This window comes from Psammomys obesus, unplaced genomic scaffold (genome assembly GCF_907164565.1).
Source record: "Psammomys obesus unplaced genomic scaffold, mPsaObe1.curated_primary_1811, whole genome shotgun sequence".
Classification (NCBI taxonomy): Eukaryota; Metazoa; Chordata; class Mammalia; order Rodentia; family Muridae; genus Psammomys; species Psammomys obesus.
The window spans coordinates 266,048-291,863 of NW_026591711.1; the positions used below are offsets into that span (position 1 = coordinate 266,048).

At 44.5% G+C, this 25,816-nt stretch overlaps 2 protein-coding genes across 3 annotated transcripts in view; one reads left to right on the forward strand and one right to left on the reverse strand.

The window, feature by feature from the left end:
- The first annotated feature begins 503 nt into the window (after positions 1 to 503).
- Malsu1 (mitochondrial assembly of ribosomal large subunit 1) lies at positions 504 to 11,018 on the forward strand. Its single transcript, XM_055611843.1, has 4 exons — positions 504 to 759; positions 1,700 to 1,878; positions 9,014 to 9,095; positions 10,485 to 11,018. Exons 1-4 carry the CDS (start codon positions 522 to 524, stop codon positions 10,667 to 10,669), a joined length of 684 nt encoding a protein of 227 aa, XP_055467818.1. The 5' UTR covers positions 504 to 521; the 3' UTR covers positions 10,670 to 11,018.
- A 1,421-nt stretch (positions 11,019 to 12,439) lies between these two features.
- Positions 12,440 to 25,816, reverse strand: part of Igf2bp3 (insulin like growth factor 2 mRNA binding protein 3) — a 128,621-nt gene continuing 115,244 nt past the window's right edge. For both annotated transcript variants that reach the window (XM_055611842.1, XM_055611841.1), the window contains 5 exons: positions 19,966 to 20,082; positions 16,962 to 17,036; positions 14,477 to 14,608; positions 13,785 to 13,898; positions 12,440 to 13,457 (listed from right to left, as the gene is read on the reverse strand). In XM_055611842.1, the coding sequence (XP_055467817.1) occupies positions 13,359 to 13,457; positions 13,785 to 13,898; positions 14,477 to 14,608; positions 16,962 to 17,036; positions 19,966 to 20,082 (537 nt within the window). In that variant the 3' untranslated portion in view covers positions 12,440 to 13,358. The remainder of the gene's footprint in view (positions 13,458 to 13,784; positions 13,899 to 14,476; positions 14,609 to 16,961; positions 17,037 to 19,965; positions 20,083 to 25,816) is intronic.

The following is a 25,816-nucleotide window of genomic DNA, read 5'->3' on the forward strand; positions in this document are numbered from 1 at the left end:
AGAGAGGGTTTGAGGTGTAGGTGGGTAGAGAGAGGTAGAGGGTAGAGGAAAGGAGAGATAGGAATCCTTTAATTTCTTTTTAAGATGTATTTATTTATGTATATGAGTGCTCTGTTTGCATGTATGCGTACAAGACAGAAGAGGGCATCAGACAGACAGATTTTTAGATGGTTGTGAGCCACCATGTGGTTGCTGGGAAATGAACTCAGGACCCCTGAAGAGCCATCTGTGCAGCCCCATGAAGATTATTTGGGCTCTTTTTTATTTGTTTTATTTTATTTTTTCGAGACAGCATTCTCTGTGGCTGTCCTGGGACTCACTCTGCACAGCCTCCTGCTTCTGCCTCCCCAGCGTTGGGATTAGAAGCCTGTGCCAACACTGCCCCTTTCCTTCTTAATGAAGTACTCCCCAGCCAGTGCCCGTCCCTCTCAGCTTTTCGGTCGCAGCCCCGCCCATTCCGTGACGTAGAATTCTGGAGCCGCTGGGAGGGCGCCTCCCGCGGAGAAGTCGCGCCGGCGGCCATGAGTCCCGGCGGCTTGGCCGCGCGCCGCCTGTGTGCGCTGCTGTGGCACAGAGTGCTCTGCCCTCGAGCTGGCCCCGCGGTGCCTTCGGTTCCCAGGCTTCCGCGGCAGACAGAGCGATGGCTTCCGGCGGGGCCCGCGACCTGCCTGACCCCGAGCCCGACGCGCGGCCTGCACCGTGGACCTCAGCCGGAGGAGCGGGCCGATGGCGACGCTCGCCCGCAGCCGGCAGCCGCAGGTACGCGGGCAGGACCGCAGGCGGACGGGCCCGACCCCGGAGGCCCCGGGTTTCTCTGCGTGCCTCGGGGGTGAGTCGCTGAACTCGCGCAGACGCAGAGCTAGAAGGGGCTTGCGAGGTAGCTGGCTCCGACTTGCTTTTGGGGTAGTGAAGAGACCGGGAGGCGGGCGTGCTTTCCCCAAAACTCCAGGCATGTGGCTACCCAGCATCACCGCCCCAGGATCCTCACCCGCCTCACGATCTACCCAGGGTCGTAGGAAATGGACTGATTGGTCTCGGTAGCACTGTGCTTCTTCGTATCCGCTGAAGGCTGTGGACCAGATATTGGTTGAGAACCTAACTCTTAAGTCTCATAATTTATAGTTCAGCAACCTTTTGTAGCTGCGATTCGATTTAATATGCCCCATGCCCCAGGATATCGACCTCTCCCCCAAACCACGCTGCTTTTTGGGTGGCATCTCTGCATTTGCTGTATGTCGTTCATTTCAGTCGTAGTGAATAGAAAGTCCTTTGCTACTGCTTCCACTTGGGTGGAGCAGTATTTGTGCTGCAGCGTTCGGTGTCTGTGCAGTCTGAGCATTCTGCCTAGAACAGCTGAGCGGTGCTTTATGACAGGTTCAGTTTTGAGCTGATTTTTGCTCGGTTGGTTGGTTTTGTTTTGAGTGGAGGTGGTCTTGGGGATCGGACTCAGGACCTTGAACATGCTAGGCAAGCGTTCCACCGCCGAAGCACATCCCCAGGCTTTAGATACTGTCTCCTGTGAGTTGCTCAGGCTAGCCTTGAACTTGGGAACCTCCTGCCTGGTGTTGGATATAAATACACTCTTGGGTGAAGTTCTACCTTCTCGTGTGAGTCTGCTTCTCTGGATACATGTAGGTCTGGGTTTTTTTTTTGTTTTGTTTTTTCTTGGCCATCTGACACAAGCGTTTCTGCATTTCAGGTCACACTGGTGCCAAGTTTGACATCGATATGCTGGTTTCACTTCTGAGGCAAGAAAATGCAAGAGACATTTGTGTGATCAAGGTGCCTCCGGAAATGAGATACACAGACTACTTTATAATTGGTAGCGGGACGTCCACCCGACACTTACACGCTATGGCCTACTACATTGTGAAGATGGTAGGATGTGATCTTTTGTCTTGAACCTTTACCTAGAGAGTAACTTGGTACACTTGGGTGGGAGTAACAGGATAACCATCGTGAGAGGCTACAGAGAAAGCCCAAGTTTCAGAATTTCCAAGAAAAATGCATAGCCTTTCATAGTGAAAGGCGTGGGCACATGTATTTTTTCTTTGTTGAATCCAGGTATTTCTACTTCTTGTCTTTTGTGACAGGAAAAAATTAAGAATAACCTAAAACAAGCCAGAAGACGGTATAAGTCTGTTCTAGAACAGCACCTGTGTGATTGCCTGTAGCCACAAGTGACTACTGAAAGATATTTAAAGATTTATTTTTATTTATGTGTAAGCCTAGTGCTCACAGAGGTCAGAGGAAAGTGTGTGATCCCCCAGAACTGGAGTTAAAGGAAGTTATGAGCTGCTAACCTGGGAGCCAACTCTGCAGCACTTAATAGCCTTTGAAATTAGCCAAGCGTGCTGGTGCATTTAACCCCACCCTCTTGAGAGACAGAGGCAGATCTCTTGAGTCCGAGGCCAGCCTGGTCTACAGATTGAGTCCAGGACAGCCACAGCTACACAGAGAAACCCTGTCTCCAAAACCTATTTTTAATTATATAGCTGTGTATATGTCTGTGTGTCACCAAGCATGGCCGCCAAACGTGGGACCTTCGCTCCAGCAGCCAGTGCTCCTAGCTATCGAGCCTTCTCTCTATTTTCAGAAATGTTATCCAAATGCAGATCAGACTTTGAAATCCAGTTCTTCATTTATACTAGCCACATTTCAGATGCTCAGTTTCCACATGTGGCTGTGATTTCTTTCATACTGGACAGCTATATAAATTTTCAAAAAGTTCTGGGCAATGCTTCTTGTCCTAATTTGTTTTCTGTTGCTATAACAACAGTGATCAAAGTAACTTCGGAAAGGTGTGTTGTGTTTTTAGCTTATAGACCGTAGTCCTTCATTGAGTCATGTCAGGAACTCAAGGCAGAAACCTGAAGCAGAAACCAACAGAGGAACTCTGCTTTGTAGTTTGCCTCCTGTACCTTGTGTAGCTACCAGAGCCCAGGCCCGGATACCTAGGTGTTCCCCAGACACTGTGCAGTATCGGGAAGGTGAAAGAGAAATACATGCAGTCTTTGCCCTGTGACTTTAAGAAGGGTTCATTTTCCAGTTAGAGCGAATGTGATTGAGAACAGGAAAAAAGTGTATAGAAGCAGTCAGTGTCTGGCAGATTGTGGCACCATTTGACAGAGGAGTAGACACTCTTACCTTGCTAAAAATTGGTCACAGACAAGGCAGTGAAGAACAGCCTAGGACACCTAGAGAAGGCTTTAAAATAAAAATGGGTGTGAAAGCAGACCTGGTGTAATATGATAGAGTAGAGAAAGATTTGTCTTTCCTTCCCTTCCTCTACCTTTTCCTCCTCCTCCTCTTTTTTTCCTCCCCCCTTACCAAGACAGAGTTTCTCTATGTAGCCCTAGCTTTTCTGAAACTCACTTTATAGACCAGGCTGGTCTTGAACTCAGAGATCCTCCTGCCTCCGCCTTCTAAGTACTGGGGTTAAAGGTGTGTGTCACCACCATCGATCAACTGGAAGAAGATTCCTAGGAAGTAATTGAAAACAGGAAGACCAGGAAAGATGGAGACAGTTGCAAGGCAAGCAGCAAGGTGATGGATGAAAAGTTACCACGACTCTAAGGCTTTTGAGTATTTAAAAAAAAAAAAAAAAATGGAGGTTTTTTCAGAGAAGTTGCAGAAGAGTAAAGAAGTACAAATCACTTTCACAAAATGTTTATATGAGAAGGGCAAGAAATGCAAGGTCAAGAAAGTTTTGTTTAGCACTTGAGAAGTGGAGCCAAGAATATCAGTTTAAGGTCATCCTTGTCTGCATAGTTGGAGACCATTAAGAAACTGCCTCAACAAGGAAAAATAAATTTTGCTGCCATTTGCTGTAAATATAAAATTTAGGTCCTAACGATTTTAACTAATTTAAGTGTATAGAAGAGTGGTCCATGCGTTACCACTGTCCCTTTCCAGAACTTTAGTCTTCTTGTAGGACCGAAATTCTTGCTCAGTAGACAGTAGCTCTTTATTCTCTCTTCTTGTGAAACTACTACTTCACTTTGTCTCTAAGAATTTGACTTCTAGTATCTCACAAGTAGAATCCCATGTAACGTTTGGCCCTGGTGACTTGTTTATATCACTCAGTCGTTTGTCCAGGTACACATGCGCTGTAGCCATGTGCTGGGTTTTGTTTGGTTGTTTGTTCTTGTTCAGTGATGGGGCCTGAGCCCAGAGTCTGAGAAGTGCTCCGTCAGGGACCTACACCCTCACCCACTTCTTTTCTTTTGAAGGTTGAATAACATCCTGCTGTGTGTGTGCACCTTGTTTATCCATTCACCCCCTGGTGGACACTTGGGTCTTGTCCAGCTTTCGGCTGCTGTGACTGCTGTGATTTTAAATAGGGACAAAGAACTGTCTGCTCACTTTCTTGCTTTTAACTATTCTGGGTGTGCACCTAGAGGTAGAATATTTGGATCATGTAGTTACCCTTTTCTTTAAATTAAGGTTTATTATAAAGAACTTGTGAATAATAAACATCACACAGTGAAATTAACCAGGTTTTTTATTTCCATGTATCTCCATCTGTTGATAACATGGGGTTAATTCCTGGGCTACTGGGGTTCCTTCAGCAAGTTCTTGCCTACCCCAGTGTCTTAAGAGTATTTCCTATGTTTTCTTTTAAAAGTTTCAGTGTTTCAAGTTTTATATTAAGGCCTTGGATTCATGAAGTATTTTTTTGCATAAGGTGAAAGATGTTAATCTAATTCTTCTGTAGGTAGATGTCCAGTTTTACCTTGTATCATTTGCTGAATCAGCCTTTTCTGCACTTATTTTCTACTTTTTCTCTTATCTAATCTTTATAGTTAAGACTTACAGTATTACATCAAATAAGAGAGGATGAGTGGGCATCTTTCTTGGTCCTGAGTTTAGAGGAAATACTGTTTGTCTCCATTTAACATAATATTAGCTACCAGTTTGTTGTATGTAGTAGTAGCTTTGACCATATTGAGGTATGTTCTATCTACTCCTAAAGTCTCTAGAACTTTTATCACGAAGACATGCTAACCCTTTTCAGCATCAATTGAAATGATTATGTGGTTACTTTCCTTAAGTTTATTTATATGGTGTATTATGTTTATTGATTGGCGAATGTTGAACTTTTAGGGTCCGGAATATGCAGAAGTCCAGCATACTGGGGTCATCACCTTTATAACATGGCAGCAACCCTGAGGGGATCGCTAAAGCTCTTTTAAAGCCAGAAAGGGAAATTCCTGCTGTGGCGCTGTGACCTTAATTGGGATTGGCTGGCGCCCTTCAAACCAGAAGTTAAGCAACCTTGTCTTCCCCAGGGCAGATGTCTTGGCTGTTTCTGATTGGTTGTCCTTTTTCTCTGTTTTTTACTTTGGCCAGTTCTGTCTAGCAAGAAAATGAAGTCTGCCATGGAGTTGGTCAGACTTATTTAGCCAGGCTCTCATAATCTTGCTTTTCTTGGATGGAGCCCATTTGGTCATAATGGAATTGTTCTCCATAGCCTTGTCTGTTGATGTTTTGTGTTTTTTATTTAATTGACCATTTCTTTTATTTCAAATATTGTTTTTCAATGTTTCAATCTCTTTGCTAAATTTCCTCCACATTTTAAGAGTTTCACCTTCAATTTAGTAATTGTTATAATCACTTCAGCTTCTCTTTTATGAAAATCTTGACTAGATTTCCTTAATTTGTGCACCTCTTTGAATTTTCTGTGTGATCATAAATTCTTTTAAAAAATAAAGTTCTGGACTTTTTTTTGTCAGGCATTTAAGCTATCTCTAGTTTTGGATTCTCTTATGGGGGTTAGAGGGTTGGTATAGGTGGTAGGTGAGTCATATTCTTTGTGGGTTTGTGGTTGTGTTTTACCTGTCTGTTGGAGTAGGTGTGTTCTGACTTCCTCATCTGAGCCTGGATATTTTGTTTTCTGAAATGCTTTCTGGAGAAGTGGTTCTCAACCTGTGGGTCAAGACCCCCTTTCATAGGGATTGTATATCAGATATCCTGCATTTTAGATGTTTCCATTATGATTCATAACAGTAGCAAAATTACACTTATAAAGTAGCATTGAGATAATTTTATACTTGGGGGTTACCACAACATGAGGAACTGTATTAAATGGTCATTGCATTAGGAAGGTTGAGAACCACTGTCCTGTACTGCGTTCGGCTCTGTGGACTAGTGAAACTTGGTGTTGATTGTCAAATTGATTGCTGAGGTGATCCTGCCTTGGGTATGTGCCAGCAGGACCAAGCGTGAGCTGCACCCTAAGCACTAAGGAGGCCAAGTGGAGTCTGTAACGCTACGAGAAGGTACCAAACTTCAGACCCTATGAAGTAAGTCTGCCTACCACGTAGGGGCTGTGGTTGTGGCCACAGCCCAAAGTAACCTTTGAGAACACAGCGGCACACCCAGGATCCTGCAGTGACTGCTAGAATCTTAGAAGTCAGAACCCCAGACCCACACTGACCTCAGGCTGGAGGCCTCTCACCTGGCGTGCTCTGATCTTGCTGGAGCCAAAAGCCTGAATGTCCAGGGTGCAGTTTTTAACTTTTTAAGGAACTTCAAATACAATTGACTACACTGCAGTTTCCATTCTCACTAGAAGTGTCAGTGTCTATATATTTTTCCATATTCTGACCAAAATTCCCACTTTGCTTCTCTGATAGTAGGTATCTGTATGGGTATGAAACAGTATGCCATAGCTTGGACTTGCATTGATTAGTAAGACAATCATTACTAGATTTTGTTGCTGTATAAATTCTTTGGGAGACTGTCTGTCTCCCAAAGGTATACTTTACCTTTTTTTTTTTTTAATCTGTTTTCTTGTTAAGAGTTGTGCGATATGAATTCCTTGTCCCTGCAAATCCTGCTGTTCTATGGGTGGTCATTTGACCTGTGGGTAGTGTCATTTGATGTGTCGTGGTACTAGATTGAAACCCAGGGTCTTTGAGCACACCAAGTGAACATCTTGCCACTGGATTATATATCTCTAGCTCCAGGATTTATTTCATTCTCATGAGCAATTTTCCTTTTTCTTTCAAGAGCCTTAGTTTCAAGTCTTAAGCTTAAGTATTTTAATCCATTTTGTTTTTAATTAAAGGTTTTGTTTTTTTTCCATGCCCACTGTAGCTCCCAAATAATGAGACAGAGACCTGTTACATTTAGTAAGCTGTAAAGCACTGTAGCTGGGCAGATACTCATCTTCGGTAACGCTCTGGGCTAGCCTGGCCACTTCCGAATTACTTGCCATACTGTTCCTGCCTGGGCTGCTTCTACTCCATCAGGTCAGTCCTCATGGCCATGTCCTTTCTCTCCCTCTTCGGTCCATCTTGTCATCCTTGCCTGAGATGTGACTGGGAATGAAAGTCCAGCCTCCCTGTGTTCTCTCACCCAGGTATAGGCTGCTCAGCTTCTCTGTTAATCAGAAATAATTGGGGAGCAATGTTTACACAACAGTGATCAGTGATCACGACAATTCCCACATCGGATCTCAAGGCACAGAAATCAGCATCTGAATACACAGTGTACAAAAACATCCTCCAACAATTTTGAGTGAGTTTTTATAACGTTTTCTAGTACTGATTGTTCAGAGACTATCCCCATTTTCCCACCGAAAGGCCTCAGCACTTGAGTTTGACCGTATATATGAGGGTTAATTTCTAGATGCTATTTCATTGGTTTGTGTATTCAACTATATGCCAATACTGTACTGACTAGGTAGCTTTGTACTGAGGTTTTGGGTGGTGGTTGTTTGGTTTTAGGGATGAACTTTTTTTAAAAGTTTCTCATCTCTTTGTGGTCTCGTTAACATGTGTTGCCACAGACTGTACCTGGTATGCTCAGAAAAGTATTATATAGTTGTGATGTGGAATGATTTGTTTAGTGGGCCTAGTTGAGAGCATTGACCTCTATTCCCTTAGGAATGTGATTTTCTATCCATTATTGAATGTAGGTTAATTGAAGTCTGTCACTTCCTCCTTCAACTATGTTTCATATTTAGGAGTTATGCTGCTTAGATGTGTGTGTACACACACACATGTTAAATCTTTGTGGAGTTTGAGCCCTACAGACTTTTTTTTTTGACACAGGCTCACTCTGTAGCCATGCTGGCTTCAAACTTGTGTGATCGATCCTCTTGCCTTAGCCTCTCAGGTGCTGTGATTGCTAACATAAACCACCACACTCACAGCCTTTGGAATGATGTTCACACAGAGGTCAGAGGTTATCATCCAGTTTCTTCCTCTACTGCTAAGTTACTTTTTGAGACAGTCTCACGGAACCTGGGTTTGCCAGTTCAGCCTGATTACTAGCCCAGGGTCTGCTTGGAGTCCAGGTGCACACTGCTGTACTCCGTTGTTTATGTAGGTGCTGTGGATTATGAGTCTCAGACCCCTGGGAGGCTACAAAACAAGACCCAGTATAAAAGGTGGGGAAGGTTGGGAAAATGGCTTGGTGGGGAAAGGGCTTGCTATAAAAAGTATGTGGACCTGTCTCAGCCTCTCTTGTCCCAAATTAAGGACATGTATAACCACATTCAGCTCCCTTTGTCCTTAAGACTGCCCCTGGCCTCCTGTAAGTTTTCATTGCACTAATATCAGACAAAAGCTTTTTCATGCTGGTATTACTAACAGGTGAGTATGAGCCTGCCCGTAGTTCTCTGGGGAGGAACACACATGGGATGTTTTATGTGTATCCTGAGCTTGAGGGAAGCCAGCACTGATGGAAGACCTGTGAGTGGAGGGGAGCTGGTTGAACACATGTTGGTGAGAACCAGAGAATACCTCAGGTATGCTGGTGTGAGTGAGGAGGCCGCCTTGGAAGGACTTGCGCAATTTGAGTTAGAGAAACATAGCCAAGGAGAAGATTAAAAGAGACGATTGTTTGTTTGTTTGTTTCTTCTAAATTCTGAGTCATGGGGCAGAGGATGGCTGTGAGAAATGAGTTAGCTAGTCCCTAAATTCAGTCCATGAAAACCATCACTCCCTAAGTAGAAGCACAGACTCTGCTCACTCTTCTAAATGTTCGCCCTGCTTCCCCCCAGTATAAACACCTGAAATGTAAAAGTGACCCGTACGTCAAGATTGAAGGGAAGGACACCGATGACTGGCTGTGTGTGGATTTTGGTAAGTTACTGTTGTGCAGTTTACAGATAAATTCCCATCATTTAAACTTGGTTTCAGCTGGGGGAAAAAAAAAGGTGAGTGCATATTAAGGGTAAGATTTTTGAAATGTGTTTCAAGTATTAAGAGTTTGACTATAACTCAGGAAGTGTTATTTACATGTGAAAGCTTTGCCTAACCGAAGTACTCTGGATAATACACTCTTATATGTAAGGAGCCATACAGAGTATGTTATAGTGAGTAATAGTTTCAAAACACCTCCCAGCCAGATACATACTTCTAAGGGAAAACAACAGCTGTGTGCCTACTCTGGGGCCAGGTGGCTGGCATCTGAGATTTTAGCCTACTTGCAAGCTATCATAGTTAGGGGTACTGTTGCTGTGGTAAAACTACTTAGTGAGAGAATGATTTGTCGCATTTACACTTCCTTGTAACAGTTCATCATTGAAAGCAGTCAGGGCAAGAAGATACCTGGAGGCAGAGAGCTGATGAAGAGGCCATGAAGGGGTGCTGCTTACTGGCTTGCTCAGCCTGCTTTCTTTTAACCCAGGACCACCAGCCCAGGGCTGGCACCATCTACTAATTAAGAAAATGCCCTATTTTGCCTGCTCATAGCCCAATCTGCTGGAGGCATCCTCTCAGGTGACTACAGCTGTGTGTCAAGTTGACATGAAACTAGCCAGCTCACCAGTTGTCATTCCAGTTTCTTGAAGACAAGACCATTCTGAAAAAGCATAGTATTTCTTGTGACAATGGCAGTAACCAGCTTTGTAGCCTTTGTGCTGGCTCTCTGAGCCTCGGAGCCCATAAGGTAGCCCACAAGGCCAGAAAGGCCAGCTGACACACATATACCAAGAGTGTTTTTATGATGAAGCAGGCCCACTTTTTTTGTGTGCTGTGCAGCAGCATGGCTGCACACCAGGGTTTCCCAGCTTTTGTCATTTCGTGTTTTGCTGTATGCTCAGGGAACATGTTGTGTACTGTGGGTCAGGGTCTACTCCACTTTCTCCACTTAAAACTGTCAAAGGTGTCTATGGACATTGAAGCATTGTTGTGAGCAGAGCTATCCTTCATCCTGGAGGCAAGCCCTATCTGATAGGACTACTGACCTTGAAACCTTGTCACAAGATGTGCAGAAAAGTCAAACCAGGAGACAGTTGTCACAGGGTATGACCAGAGAAACCTGACAGACCAACTTAACATTCCCATAGATTAACATGTTGACCACATTTCCACACCAAGTGGCAGATGTGCTAACAAAGGCACAGCAACATCGCTTTGAAAGGAGGGGTCTGCCATTTGCCCTTCTAAAGAGTCCGAGGTGAGGGACATGCATTGATAAAAATTTAAGCAATGAATTTTTTCATTGTGATTTTTATCTGTTCCTGATAGGCAGTATGGTGATCCATTTGATGCTTCCAGAAACCAGAGAAACCTACGAATTAGAGAAATTATGGACTCTCCGTTCTTTTGATGACCAGTTAGCTAACATAGCAGCTGAGACATTACCTGAGGACTTCATTCTTGGACTGGAAGACACTTCATCCCTGACTCCAGTGGAGTTCAAAAGTGAATAAAACGAAGTTAATGCCTTTCATTCCTTAGATGCAGCTGAGCCATCTGTAAATGCAGGTCATGGCCCCATCCACTCGACCACTACAAATCTTGTATACCGCTTGGACACTCATGGTGGTGACTGTGCAGAGACTAGATAAATTAGCTCACAGACAAAGAACCAGTCAGTTCACTCCTGGTTTCTCAGTATCTTGTCTTTACTCTTAGGATCCTAGCAGAATTGCTTGAGATAGCACTGATACCCAGGAGTAACTCAAGTTCTCTGTTCAGATTATTAATTTTGTCTAAATGTAAATCTTATTTACTATGGAATGGCCAAACCTTGAAAAAAAAATAAATAAATAAACCCTTCTTCCCTGTCCAGTTTTTCAGGCAACTTAGGACAGTAGTAAGTAACAGGGGATGAGGACAGTGTTCTATAGCCTTCCAGAATACTCCAAGTGGCAGAAGTAGAATATTTACAATATTAGGGAATGCCATTGAAATCTGTAGATCTTAGTTCATATTAGACAGGACAACCAAGGTTCACATTAATATACTAGGGGCTGAAAAACATAACTTAGTGGTAGATTACTGCCCAGGGCAAGATACATATCAGAAAAAAACTCATTTGAAAACATGCTACAGAAACTGTGGCTTATGATGAAAACTTTATTCTGCATCAAGGTACCTGGAAAACGAAGCTGCATTTGGGGCACATGATAGATGAGAAATGATCTGTATATGATGAACACAAACTCAATTAAAGAATTACTCAGTACCAGGTACTCCAGACCACCAATGCTTAAGTGAAAGTAAAACATGATTTGCCACTCTAAAGGCTAGACGTGAAACATGGCAGAATTGAAACCAGCAGATAAAATCTAGCACCTGTCAGTTCTTAAAATACAAATACTGGAAAAATCAAATATTGAGGAAGAGCTCTGGCCTTAATTAAACACGTCTCCCCTGATATCCAAGCAGGAGAACAGGTCACTTCTTTTTTTAAGCAGTTTACGTCCATTGAATGAAAAAATACAAATGCTAGATGAATTCAGTTGTAAAAAGTGGGTGCTTTTTGGCTAAAACTACAAAATAGACTGGATTTCTGAAAGGTTTAGTAAATCATTTTCACATTGTCTAAATGATATGCTGATAAGCCTGTAGCAGTTTGTGTTGAAATACAAATGAGGCAAAATGATTTTCTGAAAGGTTACATAATGCCCTCAAGGTCAGTGTAATACGACTATAACCACCTTATGAACAAAGTAACAAAAACAACTCAGAGAGCAGCATGGCCTTGAGGACCGCCCACACCCACAAGTGTCCATACAGGACTTTGCCACTAAGTTAAGGAAGGGTAAAGGGATCGCTTCAGCAGTCCTTTGCTTCCACAGTCCACACTCCCCAAACCGTTTGCTGCATTACTCCCTTCCCTGACTCAGTCAGGGAACTGCAGGGGAGACAGAAACCCTGCTACACTCCATGTAAGATTTCTGGTGGACGTAATTCTTCCACTGCTTACAAAAATCTTCAAAATAGCTTAGTTAGGCTCATGACAGTGCCAGGCACAAGGAGATAGAGCTTTGTGCTGCCGTTTCAGCACCGCGGTACACCGGGCTCCCCCTGGCATGAGTATCGCCTGACCTCACGTGTGTTGGCAGGCTGAGCTTCCTGTGAGACAACTCAAGCTGATTTTGTTTGAATTCTGCATTTCTTCACTGACACGCTTCCTTTAGGTAATGACAGTCAAAGTGTTCCCGCATAGCTAAACACAAATCCCCAGTCTTCAGGACCCCTTTTTATCCTAGCCATTCCAAACCTGCCACCACTGCTCTGTTGGCACCACCAGCAGCCTTCCCCACTGTAGACAAAAGAGTGCATGTAATCGCTGCTCTCCGAGAATAGGCACTGCTCCGCATCTTTGAACATTTATTGGACTTTCCATTTACTGTCAAAGGCTCAAAAAATGCAAAATTAATTTTCCAAACTTGACGGTCACCAGCAAGACGTAAAATTCCTTCCTCAATTACTTGCCTATCAGCTGACAACTGTTAATTTTTATTTTATTTTTTTTAAAAAACGGTTGGAGTTTCTTTATAAAGTATATAAAATTTTCAAAAAAGGAATAATTTTGCTTTTAACTGTATTACTGAATACCTGAGGTAGTTGAGTAAAAATGCACGTTTAATACCCCGCCAACAGCGGTTGGCACTTCCCTTAGGCTATCCACGTTAGTGTTAGAGAAACAAGAAACAACAGCTCTTCTATTCTAATGGCTTAGCATTATGTTCCTGTGGCAGTTCTACTTTGATCCAATTTCAACAATTGGACTTAGGAATGATCTATTTTTAAATTTATTTGAATTTAGTGAATGTACCATTATGCCAATTTCCGGCATTATGAAGGGATGTTAAGGAAAATTAGAATATTTGTTATACTTTGATATCACAAGGGAAGTGCAGAGTCCTTCTCTTTCTCTACCCCCACTTTTTTTCCTTTCTTTTTTTTAAAGCTGGGTGTCATACATTTCAGAGAGCATAAAGTATACATTCTCACAGAGACAGGAGTTCGAGTTGCCTGTTCCTCAGAAACAACCGGCTAGGTAAACACTCGTGCGTGTGATTCTGGATGGGTCAGCACCCGTCTGTTGGTTAAGCAAATCTGTCTTTGGTTTGGCATCTGCCTCTGTGGTGGCTGTCTCCTGAGCCTTTACTTCCGCCGTGACTGAGGTGCTCCACTCTGCAGAGCTTTCTGCTGTTGGTGCTGCTTTACCTGAGTCAGAATTTCCTGAATTTTCCTCTGGGCAACCTACAAAAGGACAGAACTTCATAGAATCTAGATGGTCCAACAGCATCAAGTTGCATTCCTCTAGCTCAATACTTAACAGTGTGTTGCCTGAAAGGAAAACTAGATGTTCCCAGCACAGCCAGGCACAGCAGTGTGTGAAGACAGCTGAGGTATGGGGATCTTGAGGCTAGGAGCTCAAGGCCAGCCTGGGGAAGAGCAGAGACAGCATACCTCGACTCCCCCTCCCAACACTCTTAGGCTATAAGCATCCAAGAGGCTCTCTTAGGTATATGAAATGGGAGCCCCAATGACAGAGCTCAAGAACTTGTCATTTTGGAAGCCACTTGCCTGGCAAGCATAGAAGTGGCCAGTTATTTTGACAACAACTTGGTCATTCTCGTCAGGTGTCTGGTCACGGGGGACAACAACTTCAGCACTTGATAGATTCTGGAGTTCATTCACCTGAAATAGAAAAAAGTCCTATCACTAAGCATTAAAGCCTGGTTCCCACCCACTTACTGTGTGACAGATGCAGCTTTGCCTATACAGAGTTCATTTCAGCCGCTAACAGTTCTCTGCGCTAGATTCTCATTTTAACATGACTAGAAGTAAGGCCTGGCCAAGGAAACCAGTTTATCCATCACAAAAGTAAACAGCGAAACCCCCAGTTCTGCTCAGTGTGCATTCTACATTACTTCAAAGGTGTAGGTCTGGAAATGATGTAGTTGAGAAAGACTGCAAACTACTTTTTGCAGTTTGAAGATAGTTGTGAAACTTCAGTTCCTGTCCTTTAGGGTTTATAAAATAAAAGTTCCAAGTTATACATGGGAGAAAATGCTGGACACCCCATGCAAGTCCCAGGCCAGTGCCCTGGTCGTAGGGAGATAAGCCCAGTCTCATTAGCAGGTTACAGAAACAAGGGAACCTCTCCAAACCTTGGTCAGGATGGTACCACTTTGTATAAACTCGCCAAAGCCGCAGGTACAGCTCAGCCCCTGCACCTCCTCACAGCCTGGCACAGCTGCTTCTGGGGTACTTGCCGTTTTGCCTCCTTTCCCAATAACTCTGCCAGCGGCAAAGGACGGCACTCTGATGTGAGCTTCAAGTTTCACCTCTTCCTTAGGACTGACGAAGTTTTCTTCCTTAATCTTCCCATAAATTCTTCCCTGAGCCTACATGTGACAATATGTCCTGTCAGTGTTATTCGTACTTGAAACAAAAGGTCAGTTAAAGTCTGAAGACAGCCTAACTCAGCCTGGAGTATCCATTGCAGTGGTACATGGACATCTGGAACGAAGACCACAGCAGTGTAAGACAGTAGCTAGGAGCAGAGGCTGACGATAACCTGTGTCTCACAGGCAGCGAGACTGAATTACTGACAAAAGGAGGATCTGAGCAAAGGGCAGTGATGCGCCTGTAACAACAAGGCCCACACTGCACACGACTTGCCACGCTTTGCTGAAAGTAAAGGCAATTAATAGTAGACAGAATTAAAAAGCATCTTAGAGGCAAATGGCCACTCACACTCCAATCTTGAATAAAGCCTCCTGCTCTGTCAATAAGAAACACTGCATTTTCCTTGAACAAAAGAAACCAGGAAAGAACTATATAGTCGAACTATATAGCCAAGCCCATGTCTAAACAGCACAGACACCAGTCAACATAAACATTTTCTATTTAAACAGCTCTCTTCCTTGGGTGACTTTAGCTTCATGTAGGCTAAAATGCTGGGTATGGCAGCTTGTGTGACAGCACTTGGCAGGCCAAGGAAGAGCACTGCCACAAGTCTGAGGCCAGCTCTGGCTACCAAGTGAGATCCTGTCTTCCCACCTCCCTCCCAAAGAAGGCTCCAGAAATCAGGTTAATCTACACCTCTGGTATTTACTAATGCATCCCATGCACAATCAGATGTTGTGTGTAAGGATCCTCCTGTGCATCCATTAACTTGTTTTCATACACTTGAAAGGAGACAAGTCTAAGCTGGGAAGTTGGGCTAATCCTGACAGCTGCCAAGACAAACCATAAAAACCCAACTAGCTATATTTCCATGGGTGTAGAAGGACTAGGGAAAAAAAGAGAATCCTCTCCACTTTCCATTCTATTCAATTCATTATTTTTAAATTTTGATGTAGTGTTTTACCTGCATGTATGTCTGATATGTGCACGCATGTGTGGTGGGTATCACCGGTGGTTTCTCACATGCTATAAAGGGGCTGTGTTGTACTCCTGGCCAGTGTTTAACATTTCCAGTTTATGCAGATTCTAAGGCTGCTGGGAGAGGTAAGTGTCACCTTGATGTGTGGGCAGTTGCACTCATCATCAAAGCATTTGTGTGTTCTATTCTCTGTAAATGAAAGCAGCTTTGGGTTTTCATTGATTAAAATAAAATTGATGTTTAAAACAAAAAGAGAGTCCAAGATACAGCTTTAGGCAGAGCAGAGCAGGGCTCTGGGCCAGTCCTTTCCTTCCCAGTAGAGATGTGAGGTGAGCTGTGGGCAGTGTAGCAGAGTGTGCACAGACAGCAGGGAGACGAAGGTTGAGTGAATGCTTGATCCTTTACACAGCAGGTAGTGGGACTTAGGAGCAAGACACAGGTATAGGACTGGCGAGGTAGCTCAGCAGGTAAATAAAATACCTGCCACCAAGCCAGACAACCTGGGTTCAATCCCCAGGACCCACAGACTCACACAAGTTGTCCTCTGATTGCAAGCATGGCATAATGCCCATGCTCCTTCCATAAATAAACTAGAAAAGAACAAACAAGCACGTAGGTGTTAGATCAGTGAACAGGGTTCAGTAGTTGCTGAAGAGAAGGTGTTCCAGTGCGAACCACTCACTAGAGAGAAGGCACCTGTCACTGCAGTGGCTTCACTGACTTGCTCAGAGTTGGCTGTCACCAGGAGCAGCATGGTGCGGTGCTGTGGCTTGTTTCAGGCACTATTCTAAGCACTGTATATATTGGACAGCTACCTGGCATAAAGGTGCTTCTGTCCATTCTACAGATGAGGAACTGGGAAGAACAGGAACTCATCTAAGGTCACAGAAATGGTAAATGGCTAAAGTAGGATTTGCAATACGGGTCTAGCCCCAGAGTTGTCTCCATCACCTCAGAATGCATGGAGATTTTTCCAGCTCCCAAGGACCCAGTGAGTGAACGTGCAGTAGCTCAAGCGAGGTCTCACGCCATCACCGCTCCAACCGTCCTTAAAATCTTAGGACAGTGCTTGGTGAAGGAGAAGAGAAAAGGGGTCACTGTAACTCAAGGTTAGAGCTTCTCCAAGGCGAGGAACAGGCTTACAAGGCTCTTTAGCAGGTGGGTGTGTATATGTCAGTGTTAAGGTGCCAACCATCTCAATGGTGACAGTAAAGCAACATCATTACAGAACTTTAAAGGCTCTTGGTTCATGGTGGTGATACAGTTCTGGCACGGCTCCACTCTGATCTCTGGAATTTCCACTGATGCAGGGCTGAAGAAAGCAGCAGTGTCCTACGCCCTCTCATCACTGTGCCCTTCACGGTACATACCTTGAACTGAGCCTCTGGTGGTCCAGTGATAATCACCATCCTCACCTTAGCATCTGGTGCTTCGGCCGGAGCGATCTGTAACAAACCCATCAGCAACAATTAGGATACTTTCTGGTGTCACTGACAAACCTTAGGCCAACCAGCCTAACGCCTGCACATGATTGACTGAGCTGGGGAATTAAATGTCTTCTGGAAAAGAATTGTGGAGAGGCTGTGGTTAATATGGACCATTCACACACAGCACACTGTCTACTGAGTACTTAAATGATGCCTGGCTCTTATATAAAACTGCATGTACAATCACTGAGCCAACCCATACCACATCTAGCTGAAGAATGATCACTTTGGAATGGGATCACAGAAAGCTAAAGACATTAAGGGACCCGACCCATAACTATACTTGAAGCCTTGAGCGAGCTGGGTGTGTCTACTGCCTGCATTTCTCACAGCAACACCAGTGGTACTGGAAGTGTGGTAACATGTTAGAAGCTCTGGACTCCTAAATTGTGAGGCTTCTACATCCAAGGCTTCTCCTTAGCTTTCAGAGGAAAGGGTAATGCTGTCTAGGCAGCTGTGTTTTTTATTTTTTCCTTTAAGACAGAGTTTCTGTGTGCCCATGGCTGGCCGAGAACTCACAGAGATGTGTCTGCCTCTGCCTCCCAAGTGCTGGGATTAAAGGCAGCACCACCACCTCCCATGGCACCTGTGCTGCTTATGCTTAGATGAGGAAGAAAATCCCTCTGGGTTGCTTAAACTACTCGTATACTTTTTATTGCTTAGCCTATTGGTAAGTCTACTCACTAGAAGGACACAGTGAAGCAGTATTAACTGAGTGGGATACAGGTAAACAGATTTCTCAGTTTTCATGGAGTGTATAAAATCACAAATGTTCAGGCTGGGGAACTAAGGAGAGGAGCCAGCATGCCCAGCGCTGTAAGAAAGGATTTTGTGACCCTGCTGGGGAGTTATTTTGAAGAAATCTGGGCTGAGGAGGTAACTCAGTAGAAAGTCTGCTGTGCAGTGTCAAGGGCTGGAGTGTGGATGCCCACGTGCATAATGCCAGCACTGGGAGGCAAAAATGTGTTCCCTAGATCAAACCAGGTAGCCAAACAGCCTTACTGATAAGCTCAGGATTCAACGGAGAGACCCTGACACTTCGTATGCATTTGCTGTGCAAAATAAAACCTAATTATTAGGTTGCAAAACTGTTTAAGAACAAAAAAACACAAGCTACCCCAATTCTATCACTGAAGATCATCCCTGCCAATTACTTGATGTAGTCTTTTTAAAGGCGCTTTTAAAAACATAAAACAGAGGTTTTCACAGACCATTTCCTAAGGTAAGCTGGGAACATGGCTCCGTTGATAGGAATGTTTGCACTCCCAGCACCCACATAAGCAGCCCAGAGCTAGAAAGGCAGAGACTAGAGGATTCTAAACTCACTGGCCAGGCAGCCCACTGAGTCAGTGAGCTGGTCAGTGACACTCTCAGAAATTAAGGTGGGTGTGACTGAGGAACCAGCAGGCATGTGTATGAGCTCCGGCTCACACAAACACCCTCTTGTCTAATACTGAATTGCTTCAGCACATCAAAATACAGAGTCTGCAGCACACACAATGATCTCTTGACAGGCATTAGTGGTCTCACGTTTACACAATAAATGCTTAACGACAACACAAAACTTCTCTTCTGCCCCTTCAGCTTTGCCTGGCCGAGTTCTGAGAATGGAATGTATGCAAAACTACCCCATAGCAATGAACAGGCAACTCTCTTATGGGAAAGACTTCACTATATCCTCCTTTTCTCATTGGCCAGGTGACAGACATGGCTCTCTCTCTCTCTCTCTCTCTCTCTCTCTCTCTCATTCTTTAATAGATATTAGATTTTGCAAATACACTGGAGAATCATGGGATATTCCCTGCAGTGGATGCAGTTCTTTACACCACTTTGTAGAACCTGTGGTAGCAGAACCTGTCATTTCATCTTTGTTGTTTACTGTGTCCCTTCCATTGTCTTCAAAATAAAGACACACTCTGTCTTCAATAGACTTTCATTATTGAATCACCACTGCTGGATGCACCTTTTTTCTTCTTGTTTACTCTTTTTAAAAAATTAATATATTTATTTATTCACTTTCCATCATGATTGTAGCCCCTCCCTCCTCTCTTCCTGGTCCTACTCTCTCTCTCTCCCCCCTCCCCCTTTCCTATTCTTCAGATAAAGGGAGCCCCACCTACACCCCAGCTCATTAAGTAGCATCAGGACTGAGCTGGTACTCTTCCTCTGTGGCCTGGGCAAGGCAGCCCCACAAGGGAGGAGTGGTCAAAAAGCAGGCAACAGAGTCCAAGACAGAGACAGCCTCCATCCCCTTACTAGGCACCTGAATGAAGCCTGAGCTGCTCAAATAAGATAAATAACAAGGAGGACCCAAGGGGGGAGGGTGCTTAAATTTTACTCAGAAGGGGAAATAGAATAGATGGCAGTAGTAGCTGAAGAGAGGGAGTAAGACAGGAGCCTAGCACAGCTGTCCTCTGAGAGGCACCACTAGGCAGTGGATTGAAACAGAAGCTGAGACAGCCAAACACTGGTTGAAGCATAGGGAGTCTTGTAGAAAAGTGGGAGGAAGGACAGATTGACCTGGAGGTGGCAGGAGCGCCACAGGAAGACCAACAGAGTCAACTACCGAGGTCCCAGAGGGGCTTGCAGAGACTGAAGCACCAACCGATGACCATGCATAGGCTGGACCTAGGCCCTCTCCACAGTCGTGGTTCTTAGAGCAACAAATAAATGTGGAGATAAGCTAGAAGGAAGTTATAAGTCAAGGCCTCAAAGGTGCTGAGATATTGTCCAGTTTGCTTCTCCAGAGATTGATTTTTCTGAGAGAGAATTAACTAACCACAACTAGCCACTGTTGTAGGGTCCCTGTCATATGGTTACCTAACCCTAATCCAGCCCACCACTTTCACTTATATAATCAGGAGAGCCGCTGTGTGTAGAACAGTACCTTAATGGAAGCTCCTGCAAAGCGAGACAGCTGTTTGATGTGTTGGCCCTGCTTGCCGATGATGGCGCCGACCGACAGGGCGGGAATAAACAGGTGCACAGTCTCCGTTTCTGATTGCTGTAAGAAAAGAAGGCCAGGACATGAATGCTTGTTTGCTGCCAGATAAACCACCTTTGGCAAGGGCACATCCGTAGACAGCAGCTGTAGAGGAAGGTTTCGGGAAAACTGCAGTGGACTGACTGGAGCCCCATCGAGCCAGGGATCCAATTATAGATGCTTTGCCTTTTTAATATATATCTAAAACACACAGACTATGTCCAGTGTGGCTTTCAGACTACATATCACAAACTAAACAGCAGGAAAGTCTACAGCCTGCATGCTTGAGGCCTGTCTTCCTTCCTTTTTTTCCCCCAGAGCTAAGGACTGAACCCTTGGGCTTGCTAGGCAGACATTCTTCCCCTGAGCTAAATCCCCAGCCTCAGGCTTTTCATTCATAAACACAGTAAACGACTCCTACATATGTATAGACAATGCCACACACCATTATCATTCCACACCTATCACACAGAAGCATAAGACTGAACTATAAAGGAACCATTTTCTTCAGTAACAAAATGCTTGAAGACACTCCCCTCCTCTGCCCTCTTTGCTCTCCCTTGGCATCTAATCTACAGAGCATTTGAAAGTAAGTCCTGATGGGTTTTTTGCACAGATGGGCTTATCTGTGCACTTCACAACTTCCCAGATTCTCACTGGTCACACATGTACTCTCCAGGCTCCTTTCACACAGTCATTACAGCAGGGATGAAGGACACAGTCACTCAGAGACTGGATTCCTCACACAGCCATTCCAAGGTTCGATAGTGGTGTGAGATTTCTACCAAAGCGACCTCCCTGCTCATGCAGTTTATTCTGTATTCACCTTCAAGGGACAAGAAGTGTGTTCCAGAAAGATTTAACACTAGCAGTGGTGTTCAGAATGAAAATGGTTCCCATAGGCTCACAGAGTGGCACTGTTTGGAGGTGTGGCCCTGCTGGAGGAAGTGTGTCACTGGGGGTAGGCTTTGGAGTTTCATAAGCCCCAGCCAGGCCCAGTGGTGCTCTCCCTTCCTGCTGCCTGCTGATCCAGATGTAAAATTCTCACCTGCCTCTCTAGCACCATGTCTGCCTTCCCACCATGATGATAATGAACTAAACCTCCAAACTATAAGCCAGCCCCAATTAAACATTTTCCTTTTTAAGTGTTTCTGTGGTCATGATGTCCCTACATAGCAATAAAATCCTAACTAAGACAGTCACCAAGGGGATTTTGGAGAAGGTGCCACAGGCACTATGTTGGGTCATCAAGATGTCAGAAAAGAATCCATGAAGCTGAGATAGAGGAGGAATATTAGGCTTAAGGAAGCTGTTCCTTATGGCTGAGATAATCTGACCCACTTCTATTCCTATTTAAACATCCCATTTCCCTAACATCTTTGCCACCCATAGTTAGAATAAAAAATTGTTCTAGAGCTTCTTGCACATAAGAAATTTGCTGTTAAAAAAACATATTGTGGGGGCCAGAGCCACAGCTCAGCTGTTAAGAACACTGGCTGCTCTTCCAGAGGACCCACGTTGTCAGTTTCCAGCACCCGCATGGCTAACAGACATCTGTAACTCCAGTTTAAAGAGATGCACCCTCTTCTTGTGACCTCTGTGAACTCTTACACACATAGTGCACAGATTTGTACATTCAAGCAGACCACCCATATAGAAAACAACAGTTTCTGAAAGAAAATACAGTGGTAGGAAAAAGATAAGTCACCAAGGAAAGTAGAGTATGTGTTTGTGTTTTAAAGAAAACAGTGTATGTTACCATCTCTAGAGGTAGAAGAAGCTATTTGCAATAAGAAATTTAAACACATGGGCAGAGGACCTGAGTTCAAGGGCTGCCTGGTCTACAGAACTAGTTCCAGCAGAATCAGGGCTACATAGAGAAACCCTGTCTTGAAAAACAAACAAATTTTTAAAATGAATGATTTGGTAAGAGTTTCACAGAACTGTCTCTTGAAGTGCCGCAGCCCAGCTTCGGGAGAGGAACAGCTGAAATGACCATGAGACAATAAGATAACAGCAGCAAAGTGCACAGCTGTGTGAGGCATCGATGCTGTTCTGAATGTCCCATTACGTGATGGAAGCATCGGCACAGGGTCCTGCGCAACAGAACAAGCCACGCGTAAAGCAACTGCGCTTTCTGTACAGGGGCCGGTGCCCCAGACCAACGGTGAGTCACGCACACTGTTGGCAACGGCATCTTATGTGACTCATCGGCTGTCTGAAGCTGGATGAGGGCATTTCTGAATATCACCATCTCCCCTGGCTCCAGTTCCATTCCCACCAGCCATCTCCCTGGCCATAAATTATTTCACAAGGGAATTTTCCTCCAAAGACACAGGCAGCTCTGGGAAACGTCCATCCACTTGACCGTCTGGTACAGTGTGTTCTCGTATGGAATCCAGCATGAGAAGCCATATTTTCAGGATTGGCCCCAGATAAGCGCACTCTTTCATTTTGACGGGCAGGGCTAAGCAGACAGAAGAAAAGCCCCTGAGTACCACCCTTCCTTCTGGCACATTCCTTGGGTTTAAGTTCACTGCCCTGAACACGTAGGAGACCCTTTCCTGGACAAGCTTTTTGAGGGTGAAGGACAGTCACAGGACGCAAGCTGCTTCCCAGTGGATCACTGCCAGAGGCCTATGGCACAGCTTCCTTCTGACTCTTGGCAAGTGCTGTGCTGTGTCTTAGGAGAACAAAGCTGTGAGGCCGAAAGCTTGCGTAACTGGTGAAGTCTGCCAGTGAATAATTCCTAATCACCCGCTATCGAGAAGATACAAGCAACAGCAAACAGTGAGGTTAAGTGTATTTACTTTGCAGGGAACAAAATCTCAGGCATCACAAAGGCATGGAGACGTGCCTGGCAGCCAAGAGATCAGCCTCCAGGAACCTGGCAGGATGCCAGTGTTTTTCTTTGGTGAATAAGACAGGTACTGGGGGAGGGAGGGTTGTTTTTTAAGTAGATTTGGGTCTGGAACTGAAACCAAGCTTACTCAACTCTATGACCTGAACAAAATATTAAAGCTTAAAAAAAAAAAAAAAAAGTGGAGGTTTTCCCTACAAGTAAACCAGGGCTTCATATAGTGCGGTGATTTACTTTCTTAGAAATGTTACTGCACCATGATGAAAAATCTTAAGGACTAAGAGATACCACCTGACCTATGAAACGGCCAGCAGCTCAGTCTTTTTCTTAGAGCCTCTGGTGATCTACAGAGAAGCTCGATCATCTTTCTCGCCCCTATCACAGCAGACTGCTTGCCGCTGCAAGGTCACACTACCATCTTCAGCCTTCAGAGAAGAGTGTAAAGAAGCTATCAGAATTGTGACAAGACCCCACAGGTTCATTCCTGCCAACCCAACTGTAGCTGCCAACATGGCCGGCTCAGCTAGCAGCCCAGGTGCAAGCTGCCAAGGCAGCCATCTCAGCCATATGCATTAGCTTTGCCAGTCCCGGCTCTCGCCTTGCTCACTAGCTGCCAATCTCACCTCCCTACTTCTTGGGCATTTCTGAAAGGAGCATTCCCAGTTGTTTATAAACGAGGGTCTTGCCAATTAAGTGCTGAGTGAACCAGCTGCCAGGCAGGAACTAGAGACTTTCTAAAATCTGAAATTTGGAAGATACATCACTTTGGCTGTTGGGAGAAATCAACCTCCCAGGTTCTAGGAGAGAGACTACTTTAGAAGGATGAGTGAGCAGAGTCCTAGAAGCGAAGAGAGGCAAGAAGTTTATCCACAGACAGTACACAGCATCCTCCTCTCAAGTTACAAAGCAGAAATAATAAATCTGCACAGAGAAGACAACAATTCTTTAAGTCCATGAAAAGTCTTGGTGGTGGTAGTTGGGGTGCAGGGAAAGGTGGGTTACACACCAAAATGTACTTCTCAGAGATGGGGAGATGTGTTAGTCAGTAAATTAGAAACCTGAGTTTGGATCCCAGCAGTTACGGAAAAGCAGGCATAGTAGCATGCAGCATAAAGTGACTCCCTGGAGGTCACTGGCTGACAGCTGAGCCAAATCAGTGAGGTCCAGATTCAGTGAAAGAACTTTACTCGAAAAAATAAGGTGGAGGGCCCGTGAGATGGTTTCTGTGCCTCTGTGCTTGTCATACACGCATGGGGACCTGAGACAGGCAGCGGTCTCAAACAAGGTGGAAGTCTAAGGCCTGACCCCTACACTGACTCCCATACCTGGTCTGTGGGGCATGTGTATGCCATGCACTTGCCACACATGCATGCACACTCCAAACACATGTGCGCACACACTCAAACTCCTCCTCTTAGCAACATGCATTTAGAATAAAAGCAGAGATTTACTCTTATCCCACAGGGCATCAAAGATTAAGATGATTTTATATGTAATCTGAATTCCCTGAAGTGGTTGCTAATTGCAACATCTTTTTCTTTTGGAGATGAGCATCAATCAAACCCAGAACTTTGCACAGTGAAGAGCTCTACCACGAAGCTACCTTCCTAGCCAGGAACAGAAGGCTTCTCGTCACAAGTATTGTCAGCTCAGGATAGTACTGGGTACCCTTAGCTCACACTGAATTTTTAATAATGACATCAGAGACCCACAACATCACATTCTTCCACAAGGTAAAAACAGAAGGAGCAGATGAGAGAATGCTGAAGGTTGGTGGAAAGCCAACTTGCTTAGCATGTGCACAGCCCTGAGTCCAATCCCCACACAACACAAGACTAAACATGCCAGTGCACACCTGTGATCCGAGCACTTCAGAGGACGAAGCTGAAGACCAGAAATTCAGGTTCATCCTTGGCCACATAGTGGGTTCAAGGCCAGCATGGGTTATAACACCTTGTCTCAAAAAGGAAAAGAAAGGGAGGAAGAAAGAAAGAAGGAAGGAAAGAGAAGGAGAGAGAGAGAGAGAGAGAGAGAGAGAAAGAGAAACAAAGAAAGAAAAAGACTTTGTTAAATTTAACTATTGCCCTTAAAAATGTGTTTTCAGGGTTGGAGAAATTGTTTAGCAGTTGAGAGCACTAGCTGCATTCCCAGAGGACCGAGGTTCGATTCCCAGAATCCACATGTTGTCTCAGTCTTTTAACTACAGTCCCAGGAGACCCAGCGCCCTCTCTTCTGGCCCTCTCAGGCATTGCACACATGTGGTGGCCAAACATCTCTACCCACATGAAACACTGAAATAATTTTTAAAAATGTACTTCCCAAAGTAGAGTCCACCAACCAGGTACAAGTAATAGGTGAGTACAGCTACATCCACTGCTTCCTGCATTCCAGATCCATAGTGGATTCCTGAGGTCACTGAGCTTCAAAACCCTACATATACTATGGTTTTTCCTGAGATAAGGTAGAGAGGAAAACACTAGAACAGTAACATAATAGGGGGGAAAAAAGCTGTACAAAGAAGTTTTCTGTGTCTTCTCGATAAATACTTTCAACAGTGGTCAACTGTGGGTTAATTCAAATCTCAATTGTGGGTTAATTCAAACCACAACTGGGGGACTAACCTACCAGTAATATGAATTTAGAAGTAAGGCTGAGAATCACAGCTACATGAAAGAGGAATTTATTTTAAGTGGTATCCACAGACACAACATAATTCTCAGAACACCTGTTCATGCTCTGTGCGTCATTAAAAACAACCCATAGTCATAAAGACTGCAACATAAGACTTCTTCCCCTAGAATTAGAGTCTCACATTCTCTCTGAAAGGACTCACAGGCTGGCTTTCTTCCTCCAGTTTCCTTAAGAGGTGAAAAGGCTAAGTCTACCAGACTGACA

Bases quoted from the DNA above. Each gene is read 5' to 3' on its own strand.
- Malsu1 (XM_055611843.1), top strand. From the start codon at position 522: ATGAGTCCCGGCGGCTTGGCCGCGCGCCGCCTGTGTGCGCTGCTGTGG. The intron at 760-1,699 runs GTACGCGGGCAG...TCTGCATTTCAG, and splicing joins CCCGCAGCCGGCAGCCGCAG to GTCACACTGGTGCCAAGTTT. The intron at 1,879-9,013 runs GTAGGATGTGAT...GCTTCCCCCCAG, and splicing joins CCTACTACATTGTGAAGATG to TATAAACACCTGAAATGTAA.